Source organism: Melitaea cinxia, chromosome 7, assembly GCF_905220565.1.
Source record: "Melitaea cinxia chromosome 7, ilMelCinx1.1, whole genome shotgun sequence".
NCBI lineage: Eukaryota > Metazoa > Arthropoda > Insecta > Lepidoptera > Nymphalidae > Melitaea > Melitaea cinxia.
Genome location: NC_059400.1, coordinates 1,732,605 through 1,745,559, shown reverse-complemented (window position 1 = coordinate 1,745,559; position 12,955 = coordinate 1,732,605). Strand labels below are relative to the sequence as shown.

The 12,955-nt window shown below is 36.5% G+C and overlaps 1 protein-coding gene across 1 annotated transcript; it reads right to left on the bottom strand.

Moving 5' to 3' along the window:
* Positions 1 to 3,710: 3,710 nt before the first annotated feature.
* LOC123655194 (YLP motif-containing protein 1-like) lies at positions 3,711 to 9,474 on the bottom strand. Its single transcript, XM_045591031.1, has 4 exons — positions 9,392 to 9,474; positions 7,593 to 8,836; positions 4,905 to 5,038; positions 3,711 to 4,543 (listed from the first exon to the last, which is right to left on the bottom strand). Exons 1-4 carry the CDS (start codon positions 9,431 to 9,433, stop codon positions 4,503 to 4,505), a joined length of 1,461 nt encoding a protein of 486 aa, XP_045446987.1. The 5' UTR covers positions 9,434 to 9,474; the 3' UTR covers positions 3,711 to 4,502.
* Positions 9,475 to 12,955: the final 3,481 nt, after the last annotated feature.

Sequence of the window (12,955 nt, the reverse complement as noted above, 5' to 3'; positions counted from 1 at the left end):
ATGTTTTTGAAGTAAGAGACTTGAAATTTAAAATGTATGCTCTATAGATGGTAACAAGGTGCCCAAATAATTTTTCTTAGAAATCAACTCCCTTTTGGGGTTAAAACGGGGGATGTTACGTTGACCCACTCATCATGAAATCTCCGAAACTATAACAGCTACAAATTTGACATTTGGCAGGTAGGTTCCATATAAAGCGTAGTCATATGCTAGGAACTGATTTAACGTAACTCGACCCTTAAAGGGGTAAAACGGGGGTTGGAACTTTGTATGAAAGTCTTATGTTTTTGAAGTAAGAGATTTGAAATTTAAAATGTATGTATAGATAGTAAAAAGGTATCCAAATAAAGTATCTTTAGAAATCAACTCCTTTTTGGGGTTAAAACGGGGGATCGTAGGTTGACTCACTGATCACGAAATCTCCGAAACTATAACACCTACAAACTTTAAATTTAGCAGGTAGGCTCCTTATAGGGCGTAAATTACTGTTAAGAATGAATTTACGAAACTCGACCCCTAAGAGGGTAAATTGGGGGTTGGAAGTTTGTATAAAAGTCCTATGTCTATGAAGTTATGAAGTAAGAGACTTGAAATTTAAAATGTATGCTCTATATATGGTGAGAAGGTGTCAAAATAACGCATCTTTAGAAATCAACTCCTTTTTGGGGTTAAAACGGGGGATGGTAGGTTGACTCACTCATCACGAAATCTCCGAAACTATAACAGCTACAAACTTGAAATTTGGTAAGTAGGTTCTGTATAGGGTGTAAACATCCGCTAAGAACGAATTTTACGAAATTCGACCCTTAAGGGAATAAAACGGGGGTTGGAAGTTTGTATAAAAGTCCTGTGTTTTTGAAGTAAGAGACTTGAAATTTAGATGTATGCTCTATAGATGGTGAGAAGGTGTCCAAATAATGAAACTTTAGAAATCAACTCCCTTTTGGGGTTAAAACGGGGGATGGTAGGTTGAGTCACTCATCATGAAATCTCCGAAACTATAACAGCTACAAATTTGACATTTGGCAGGTAGGTTCCATATAAAGCGTAGTCATATGCTAGGAACTGATTTAACGTAACTCGACCCTTAAAGGGGTAAAACGGGGGTTGGAACTTTGTATGAAAGTCTTATGTTTTTGAAGTAAGAGATTTGAAATTTAAAATGTATGTATAGATAGTAAAAAGGTATCCAAATAAAGTATCTTTAGAAATCAACTCCTTTTTGGGGTTAAAACGGGGGATCGTAGGTTGACTCACTGATCACGAAATCTCCGAAACTATAACACCTACAAACTTTAAATTTAGCAGGTAGGCTCCTTATAGGGCGTAAATTACTGTTAAGAATGAATTTACGAAACTCGACCCCTAAGAGGGTAAATTGGGGGTTGGAAGTTTGTATAAAAGTCCTATGTCTATGAAGTTATGAAGTAAGAGACTTGAAATTTAAAATGTATGCTCTATATATGGTGAGAAGGTGTCAAAATAACGCATCTTTAGAAATCAACTCCTTTTTGGGGTTAAAACGGGGGATGGTAGGTTGACTCACTCATCACGAAATCTCCGAAACTATAACAGCTACAAACTTGAAATTTGGTAAGTAGGTTCTGTATAGGGTGTAAACATCCGCTAAGAACGAATTTTACGAAATTCGACCCTTAAGGGAATAAAACGGGGGTTGGAAGTTTGTATAAAAGTCCTGTGTTTTTGAAGTAAGAGACTTGAAATTTAGATGTATGCTCTATAGATGGTGAGAAGGTGTCCAAATAATGAAACTTTAGAAATCAACTCCCTTTTGGGGTTAAAACGGGGGATGGTAGGTTGAGTCACTCATCATGAAATCTTCGAAACTATAACAGCTATTAACTTGAAATTTGGCAGGTAGGTTCCTTATAGGTCGTAGACATCCGCTAAGAACGAATTTTACGAAACTCGACCCCTAAGGGGTTGAACAGCGGTTGGAAGTTTGTATGAAAGTCCTATGTTTTTGAAGTAAGAGACTTGAAATTTAAAATGTGTGCTCTATAAATGGTGAGGAGGTGTCTAAATAATGCATTGTAATCTATATATATAAAAGAGAAAGGTCACTGACTCACTCATCACGAGAACTCAAAAACCGCTGGACGGTCCATCCATCCAGGATGTATAAAGATGAAATTTGGCAGGGAGGTAGATTATAGTTAGTCGACGTCCGCTAAGAACGGACTGCGATATTCCACCGCTAAGGTGGTTTAATTGGGATTGATAGTTTGTATGAAACATATACAGCAGCTATAAGTTCGCCTGATAGGCTATTTATACTGCAGCCTGAAAATAAAACTAAAAATGTGGTGTATAGAGAGGTATTATAAAATAACTATTAAATTATACTAAATTGTGTCTTTTAAAAAGTTACTCAGTCTGATAAGCATTTCAAGTGACAGAAATAAAAAAATAATTTTCGTTAAGCATCTTAATAGTATACATATCTTCATAACCACGCGGACGTAGTCGCGGGCAACAGTTAGTGTATTATAAAACAAAGTTCCCAAAAGCATTTGTGATCTTTCACCAATGGAGAGAGGGCTTCAAGAGAAAGGTTTACGGAACGGCTAAGCCGATTTTGATGAGAGTTTACTGGAAGTTTTCCGGGAAAACTTTGTGACACACTAAAATTCAACGCGGGCGAAGCCGCGGGCACAGCTATATATAAAAGCTAAATATATATAAAAGCGATGGTCACTCATCACGAAATCTCCAAAACTATAACACCTACAAACTTAAAATTTGGCAGGTAGGCTCCTTATAGGACGTAGACATCCGCTAAGAACGGATTTTACGAAACTCGACCCCTAAGGGGGTGAAACGGGGTTTGGAAGTTAGTATGAAAATCCTATGTTTTTGAAGTAAGAGACTTGAAATTTAAAATGTATGCTCTATAGATGGTGAAAAGGAGTCCAAATAATGCATCGTAATCTATATATATAAAAGAGAAAGGTCACCGACTAACTCATCACGAGAACTCAAAAACCGCTGGATGGTCCATCCATCCAGGATGGACAAAGATGAAATCTAGCAGGGAGGTAGATTATAGTTAGTAAACGTCCGCTAAGAACGGATTTTTTGATATTCCACTGCTAAGGGCGTTTGATTGGGGTTGATAGTTTGTATGAAACATATACAGCAGCTATAAGTTCGCCTGCAAGGTTATTAATATTGCAGCCTGAAAATAAAACTAAAAATGTGGTGTATAGAGAGGTTTTATAAAAATAACTAATAAATTATACTAAATTGAGCCTTTTAAAAAATTACTCAGCGTGATAAGCATTTCAAGTGACTGAAATAAAAAAATAATTTTGTTAAACATCTTGATAGTAATGCATATCTTCATAACCACGCGAACGTAGTCGCGGGCAACAGTTAGTGTATTATAACAATAAGTCCCCAAAAGTGTATGTGATCGATTTCTTCAAAATTTACTAAACGGCTTTTCATGCGGTTATACCAATGGAGAGAGGGCTTCAAGAGGAAGGTTTACGGAACGACTAAAATTTTGAGTTTCACTTGAAGTTTGCCGGGAAAACTTTGTAACTCACTGATTTAAACGCGGGCGAAGCCGCGGGCACAGCTAGTAATTTATAAAGTACAAAAATAAATGCAACACAATACAATACACTACAATCCAATAAACATCAGTTCAACATGATTCAACATGTCCAACAATATTTTATTAAAACACTATACAGTCATTTTTGTTGTGGATCTTTCTCCAAAATTAATAAAATCAATACTAATTTATAGCGCTGAATAGTGTTTGTTTGTTTGTTTAAACGCGTTAACCTCAAGAACTGCCGCTCCGGAATCAAAAATTATTTTTGTTTTGGATAGTCCATTTACCAAGAAAGGCTATATAACATAGAATGAGCTATATAACACCACGCTACGACCAATAAAAGCTGAGTATTCATAAGACATGTTAAAAAGCGGGAAAAATATACCCTTATTTTGAGAACTTCTTTTGCGTGCGCTGCGTAAACGATTAAACCTATCCAAAAACTTTGTATCACGGAATATTATACAATACGTTACCGGATATTATACATCACGTTATTCGTCACAAGTATTTCTTTTTGAACAAACATGACATGACATGACATAAACATGATTTCAATGTATATCTTAGAATTTTTCTAAGATTATCATAGTTTTAAAAATAACTTGGCAACGAATTAATGACCACAAAAAGTTATTTGATTGCATTATTACTAACCAATCATATGAATCCTAACGAATGAAAAATACTTCATTTACAAAACAATTATATGAAAAAAAAACTTTGTCTTTTACAAATTTTGATTTGGACGCTTACTTAATAAATGGAACTTAGGAAATATTACAAAAAATTATCTCCCGATTTGCACAATATTGATTTAAAGATATTTTAGCACGATTTTCTTCGAATTAACGCGGGTAAAAAGTTTTGACATTCGTAAGACTTAATTCAACAACCCATAATAATATACGTTTTACTTAGCGTCTCCAAGTTCGATGTTTTGCCCTCTGACATCTGTAATAAAAAGTATTTCATTAACACAAAATATTAATATTACACAATATAATAAGGATTAGATAAAACGGTTTTATTACTACGACAATCTTTTAAGCTCAAAAATAATCAATATTACACTAAAGGGCTTGTTTCAACGGATGCAATTAAAGCTGTTTGAATTCCTATTCGCTTCAGCCTGTAATATCCCACTGCTGGGAATTTGCCTCTTTCCCCATGTAGGAGAAGGATCGGAGCTTAATCCGCCATGCTGCTCCAATGCGGGTTAGCGAATATATTTCCTACAATGAGTAACAATCGCTATCAGGTGTACATGATTACAAACGGGACGGCTAGGCGTTAATTAATTAAATATAATTACCGTATGTTTTGGTCTTGTATCGCTGATAAATGATTTTGACGCCCCATATTAACGCCGCAGCGATGATTATTGTCGCAATTAATATGGCTACATTTCTTCCAGTCGATGATGTATTCGTGTCCATTGCTGCAGCACTATATGAAACAAAAAAAATATATATTTACTAGCTGACCCCGCAAACGTTGTTTTGCCATATATGTTATTAACCCCTTAATCTCCCCCCTCCCCCTTTATAACTTAGAGGTATGAAAATTAGATGTTATTCGATTCTCAGACCTACCCAATATGCACAAAAAATTTCATGAGAATCGGTCTAGCCGTTTCAGAGGAGTTTAACAACAAACACCGCGACACGAGAATTTTATATATTAGATTAGATATATAAATACTGTTTGCTTTTCTAAACAAATCACGCCTCAGTCTGAGTGTAATATAAATATGTATATTTAGGAGCAGATGACTGTGTATGTTTTAGATTTACAGGCTTTTTAGTTGAGTTCATATTGTATAAAATTTATTTTTGTGAAATCGTATGTACCTATGTGGATCTACTAGCACTCTTATCAAATAAAGCTACTTCATTTTACTGACTACTGACTATGAAATTAGTAAAAAAGGCATTCAAGTGGTCGATATGATAACGGCGTTCTAATTTACTACGATTTAATTGGTCAAGGGTTGTCGGTGATTACGTGTAGTTTTTCTGAAGTTTAATCTTTGCACCTTACAGTATAGACCGACTAAGGACAACTGTTAATTACTGAGCTTAATGCAAATTTAAAAAAATATGTAATATGAATTATAATATTTAAAAGTTAAATAATGATTTCTAGAAACGGACATAACTTTTGTAACGAGATACTGAATTCATTAATACTTAATAACTTAATAAGACCATATGATTATCTAGCGTATCGTATCGTAAAGCGATTTACAATGTCATAAATTTCAACAACAAAAAAAACTCATTTATATCGTTTTTTAAGTATAGTGTATAATTATAAACTCCAGCAAGAATATGAAGAGATATTTAAAGAAATAATTAATATTATTAATAGACAAACTTTTACAGATAAGTTTATTTATTTTACAGGAAAACTTAAAGCGAAATAACATGGATTTAAATATACAAATACATAAAGGCCAAAGATACATAAAGGCCAATTAAAAGTTTCCACATATAGGTACAAGTAAACTTAAATATAGGACAGACACGAGCACTAATGCGCTAACACAAGACTAGAGGACTATAGTTAACACAAAAAAAAATTGATTCCTTAAACCAACAACCTGCCTATGGTTAAAAAACTGACCGGCCATAAGAAGTTATAAATGGTGTATTGTAGTGTTAAATAGGTCTACATCTAATTTATCTGCGGTGTCATTGAAAAACCTTCTCGATCTCAACAAGTAACGATTCTGGCTATTAGTTTTAGGACTGGGTATAAAGATTGAACAGGGTCTCCTAAGTGATGAAGGAACATTCAGATTGATACGTTTTAACAGCTCAGGACAGTCGACCGAGCCATTTACAATGTTCAATAAATAAGCTAGATCGGAAATGCGTCTTCTATTCTGTAGCGGTAGAATATGAAATTTACGACAGCGTCTCAAATAACCAGTTATACATTTTTTGTTCTAAATTGTAGATACGATAAAAAAGCGTTTTTGTAGACATTCAAGTCGTGTGATATAAGTGAGATAGGGCTCCAGATCTGGGATGCATACTCTAAATGACTTTTCACGTATGAGCAGTATAATATTTTAATTGTTTTAATTGAGGTTAAATTAGAGAACATACGTAGTACAAAGCCAAGTGATTTAGATGCTTTGTTCAGTATAGTCAATATGAATATCAAAAGTTAAATTTGAGTCAAAAAAGACCCCCAAGTCGCGAACGGAAGTAACCCTAGAAACGTCGGAGTTTTTAAGGTTATAATTGAACACAAGGCAGTTGGGCTTACGAGCGTATGAACAAACGCAACACTAGGAAACGTTAAGATCTAATTTATTGTCTAAGCAATATAACTCGAATCTGTGAAGGCCATACACATGACATGTTTCGCAGAGTCAATGATTTTAATTGGACATTTGATTTTCATATCATCGGCTATTAAGAATATTTTGGAATTGATGAAACATGAAGAGATGTCGATAGTAAATATATTGAAAACAATGGACCCGACAAGGATCCCTGATGATTGCCCGAAGGGATATAAATGGCAGAAGAAATAAATCCTTTTATAGTCACGGTTTGTGACCCGTTGTGTATGTAGGAGGTCAACCATCTATATAGGTTACCTCTAATGCCTACTAATTGTAGCTTCCGTAAAAGTAACATGTGATCAATCCTATCGAAATATTTGCTATAATCGGTGTACACCACGTCTACCTGTGAAGGCTCTGACATATGCTGAGATAGAAGTTGAAGAAATAATCAAGTAAATTTGTATTATTGGAGATAACTCAAAAATGTACTTATCAGATTTCGATAAAATTAAAATTGTAGTAAGTGATAAACACCAACTTTCGAATAAAAAAGAAGTTATGAGGTAACAAGACATATTAACAAAATCAGTTGTCTAGATAACCTCCTCTTTTTTCGAACTCAGCAAAAAAATCGTGCTCTTAAAAATCAGTCAATGCACGATAAAAAATGTTTATAAAATGTAATAGCTTAAATCGTACCTTTTGTCATGTTTTTTGGCTGAAGTATCATTATTTTCTTCTTCAAGTGCACGTGCTTCACTTTTCCTTTTTTTGCTTTTTTTCACTTCACTTTTCCCTTCCGTGACCGCATCTGGTTGTTCATCCTCGCCAGCGGGTGTTACGCCATCATCATATGCTGGGGGAATACTTCCCATTCCTCCTGGTGGAACTTCTTCCTTACTTGCAGATGGTACACCGTCTTTGGCCGCGGGTGGTATGTCACTCACTGATGGAACACCGTCCTTATTTGCAGGCGGTACAGCGTCTTTGCCCGCGGATGATACGCCACTCACCAGTAGAACATCGCCCTTACTTGCAGGCAGTACACCGTCTTTGACCGTGGGTGGTACGCCGCTCACCGATGAAACATCGTCCTTACTTGCAGGCGGTCCACCGTCTTTGACCGTAGGTGGTACGCCGCTCACCGATGAAACATCGTCCTTACTTGCAGGCGGTGCACTGTCTTTGACCGCGGGTGGTACGGCGCTCACCGATGAAACATCGTCTTTACTTGCAGGCAATACACCGTCTTTGACAGCGGGTGGTACATCGCTCACCGACGAAACATCGTCCTTACTTGCAGGCGGTACACCACCTTTGACCGTGGGCGGTACGCTGCTCACCGGTGAAACATCGTCCTTACTTGCAGGCGGTACACCGTCTTTGACCGCGAGTGGTCCGCCGCTCACCGATGAAACATCGTCCTTACTTGCAGGCGGTACACCATCTTTGATCGTGGGTGGTACGCCGCTTACCGATGAAACATCGTCCTTACTTGTAGGCGGTACACCATCTTTGACCGCGAGTGGTCCGCCGCTCACCGATGAAACATCGTCCTTACTTGCAGGCGGTACACCATCTTTGACCGTGGGTGGTACGCCGCTTACCGATGAAACATCGTCCTTACTTGCAGGCGGTACACCATCTTTGACCGTGGGTGGTACGCCGCTTACCGATGAAACATCGTCCTTACTTGTAGGCGGTACACCGTCTTTGAACGTGGGTGGTACGCCGCTCACCGAGGAAACATCGTCCTTACTTGCAGGCGGTACACCGTCTTTGACCGCGGGTGGTACGCCGCTCACCGGTAGACCATCGTCCTTACTTGCAAGCGGTACACCGTCTTTACCCGCGGTTGCTACGCCATCCATGGTTACCGTTGGAACACCTCTTGAAGGCTCTAAAGGTGTTTCTGCTACTTGCGCTTTAATACTCCCATGAATCTAGATTAAAATAAAAAATATATATTTATTAAATTTTTTTTGAAAAATTGGATACTTATTTAATATTTAATTTATAAGTGTGATCGAAATGATTGCAACAATTTTATTCCGTTTAATATAAAGGTTTACTTTTTTATTTGTACTAAAGTAAAAAAACAACGGCGGTCACAGCCATGGATTGTGCCTGTTGCGCTGGCGGTTGCGGGTTCGATCCCCGCACATGACAAATACTTCTATTGGCCATACAGGTGTTTGTCGTGGTCTGGGTATTTGTGCAGTCCTTCTGGGTCTCTCCACCGTGTCTCGGAGACCATGTTAAGCCGTCGGTCCCGGTTGTTATCATGTACACCTGATAGCGATCATCACTCATAGTAGGGAATATATCCGCAAACCCGCATTGGAGCAGCGTGGTGGATTAAGCTCTGATCCTTCTCCTACATGGGGAAAGAGGCCTATGCCCAGTAGTGGGATATTACAGGCTGAAGCGTAAACTAAAAAAAAAAGTTTAATAAAATTTCTTAAAAAAATAAAGTTAGGAGACGTTAACAAACTTACCGTAATAAAAATTAAATAAATAAAACAGACGTCAATTTGCATTTTGATTTTGGCCGTTCACCCCAAAGGTTAGTATTGTAATGAGCACTCATTTGTAGGACTAAATAATATTAATTAGTTCATGCTTATTGTTACTCACATTTATATATCGTTGTAATTAAAATCGTGTTCGATTGTTGAGTGTGAAAAACAAAGCATAGCATGCAGCTTCACTTATATGTATGAACTAATAAATATAAATAGTTATACTTTTTTTCTCCTTATTTGTGTTTTTTTTTTTATAATAATAATAATCGGGAAATATTTGACACTTTTGCTGCAAGCTGCATTATAGCAAATTATTTTTATTAATCAATATTTGAGGAATCTCAGGAAAGGTTCGAACGGTGCAAAACATAAGTAATTTACAACAATTTAATTTTCCTATACAAAATGTTCCTAGCGATGAAACATGTGATGTCTTTTGTCTTTTTAGAAATAATAATTGTAACTTAATTAATAAATATTTATAGATGCGTTCAAAATGACTTTTCACAAATATGTATAGGTAATGCGAAGTTCACCGGGTCATCTCGTTTCATATAATTTTAGAGACTTACGTTATTCTCTCGACGTATATTTGAGTTTCCGTACAAAACACAAATGTAAGTATTTAATATTACACCAATTCATACTTTATTTGATTTAAACAATTTTTTACAAAAAATATTGTGTGTGTTCGAATACCTACAGCGGAATGATATTTTTAGGAAGTCGTAAAGTTTCCTGTAAGCAGACACAATGCCTGCTACCTATCACTGCTTGGGCATCCGCGAAATTATTGTGCAACACAATAATTTCGCGGATAATTCGCGGAAATACTAACGCACAATCACCTCTATATTTTATTTATGCGCATACATACCTACATAGGTTAATTGTCAACTTCTGACGAGTGCTTATAGTTATTACTCGACAACCGAACGAAATTATTTAAACAAATCACTACATTTTTGAATGTTTAAACTTCGTTGTATTGTAAAGCGCATTTGATAAATTTATAGGTACTAAGTGGTCGCCCAGTGGTCGAATTTCGACCATAATTATAATAATATTGCATGTCGCAAATTAATTTATTAAGGTTATGATTGACATCCAGTAAAGATAAACAATATTAATCTATAATCTATTTTAAATTTGACCACAGACTTTAATAACAAAACAAGAGATGCGACGTCGTATATATAGACGACGCATTGGAACAACGGTCACAGCACTGGTTTGTGGCTGTTGCGCTGGCGGTTGCGGGTTCGATCCCCGCACATGACAAACATGTGTATTGGCCATATAGATTTTTTGCCGTGGTCGGGTGCATGTACAGTTTTATGGGCCTCCCCACCGTGCCTCGGAGAGCACGTTAAGCCGTCGGTCCCGGTTGTTGTCATGGACAGCTGATAGCGATCATCACTCATAATAGGGAATATATCCGTCATCCCGCATTGGAGCAACGTGGTGGATAAAGCTCCGATCCTTCTCTTAGATGGTAAAAGCGGCCTATCCCAACAGTGGGATATAAAGCGTAAGCGTATAAGATTTTCAAGAGCTCTGGTTCTTGTTGTTTGTCGTAATCATGATTAAGAGCCTTGTATTTTATATACTGACTAATGTAATACTGAACATTTTCAATATCATATCAAAAATCGACCTTTCCAGCGGGCATCGAACCTGCATCTCCGACTGACCGTCTCGGTGCTATAGCCAATTAAGCTATGCAGCTGGATGTAACCGCTAGATCGAAATTTTTGATACGATGATGTTATATTCGGTTCTAAGCGCTGGAACGGTAGATTTTTGATATGATATTTAAAATGTTTAGAATTCCATAATGTGTGGGAAACACAAAAATAAATAATACGAATGTAATACTGGCTGCATAGTGGGTGTCGTAAGAGGACTAAGGGATAACACAGTTCCACTACCACCTTGGAACTTGAAAAGCCGACCGATGGCGGGATAACCGTCAAACTGCTGGTTTTGAAATACACAAGCCGAAGACGGGGAGCAGCATCTTCGGTGCGACAAAGCCAGCCCTGTGGTCACCAACCCGTCAGCGTGGTGACTATGGGCAAAACACATGAGTTTACGCCATTTTTGGCACGAACTTGTGGAGACCTATATCCAGTAGTGAACTGTGATAGGCTGAAATGATGATGACTGGCTGCATATTTTATTTCAAGACTATAACATTGACGCTAATGAGGAATTCCCACAATGACAAGTTTGAAACGCACTCCGTTATTAAAATTTCCCTAAACAAGGTGCACCGTCCTCTGATCGAGTGTTGCATCAATTCCTTTGATCCCAATGACTAATTTTAAGCATAAATTTCAAATGGTGGAATCTTTTATTATGTTATTGACAATTAATTTATAAAGAAAAAACTAATGATGAACTAATCTAACAGGGAAAATTTTCAAAAACAAAGGACAACCATTCCTTGATGTTGGTCACGTGGTTCAGCTTACTTTTCAGAATAATCAATATTGAAATTATTGTGAAACATACACCACCCACTAAAGTAAGACGTTCCATAAACTTGATGAGGACTAAGTAAATAACTAACTGAGGTAATACACATGAGGTAATATCCCGCTCAAAATCTGGAGCAACCCGACCGTGGAAGTACCTTGACCTTACATAAGATCACAGTTCGATAATACTTTTTTTTCAAGCAGTGTTGTGTATGACCAGATCTCTTGAGAAGGATTTAGGAGTAGGGTCAGAAACGTGGTTGCAATGTTTCTAGTGTTGCAGACGTCTATAGGCGACGGTAATCACCTACCATCAGGTGATCCGTAAGCTTTTTTGCCGATCTAGTTGTATAAAAAAAAGGAACTCATTCATTACATCTCCAACCATTTCATAGGTTTAATCATTGCGATACAACTTAAGCGGAACATGACGTGCCAAAATCAGTAATTAAGTCGCTGGCGCTCAGAGCTCTTTAAAAGTAGGAGATGTTGTTCTTGCCTATTAAGACGAATAATAGCTTCTTTGGTATCGAAAACTGTAAGATTTTATATTAGACTTAAACATATTATAAATGAAATGAAATTTATTAAACAGAAATGTAATTTATTAAACAGAAACAGAAAATATTTTTACAATTTCAGACATATATATGTTGTAGTTACGTTATAAAATACAGACAAAACAGTATATATAAGGAAGCTCTATTTCTAATCTATCCATACGTATTTCCTTAATCTTTAATCATATTAATTTCTTTTTAAGTGCTCACTTATGCTATAAAGAACCTTATTGGTGTCTTTTAAGACTCTTGGCTTATTTATTTTGTATATGTTTATTTTAATTATTTAATAATATATCTGAATAATAATATATAAATTAATGTATAAAGAAAAATTTTAAATGTAATAAATTCCAGTGTTGCTGCAAGAAATCTCCTCTAAAAACAAGCACGTCCTTTATACTTTTATTTTAAAGACTATGATGAGCCTTACGGCATTAAGTTGCTTACCTTAGGACGGCTGTGTATGTCATGTTATGAAAAAAAGGCAGCGT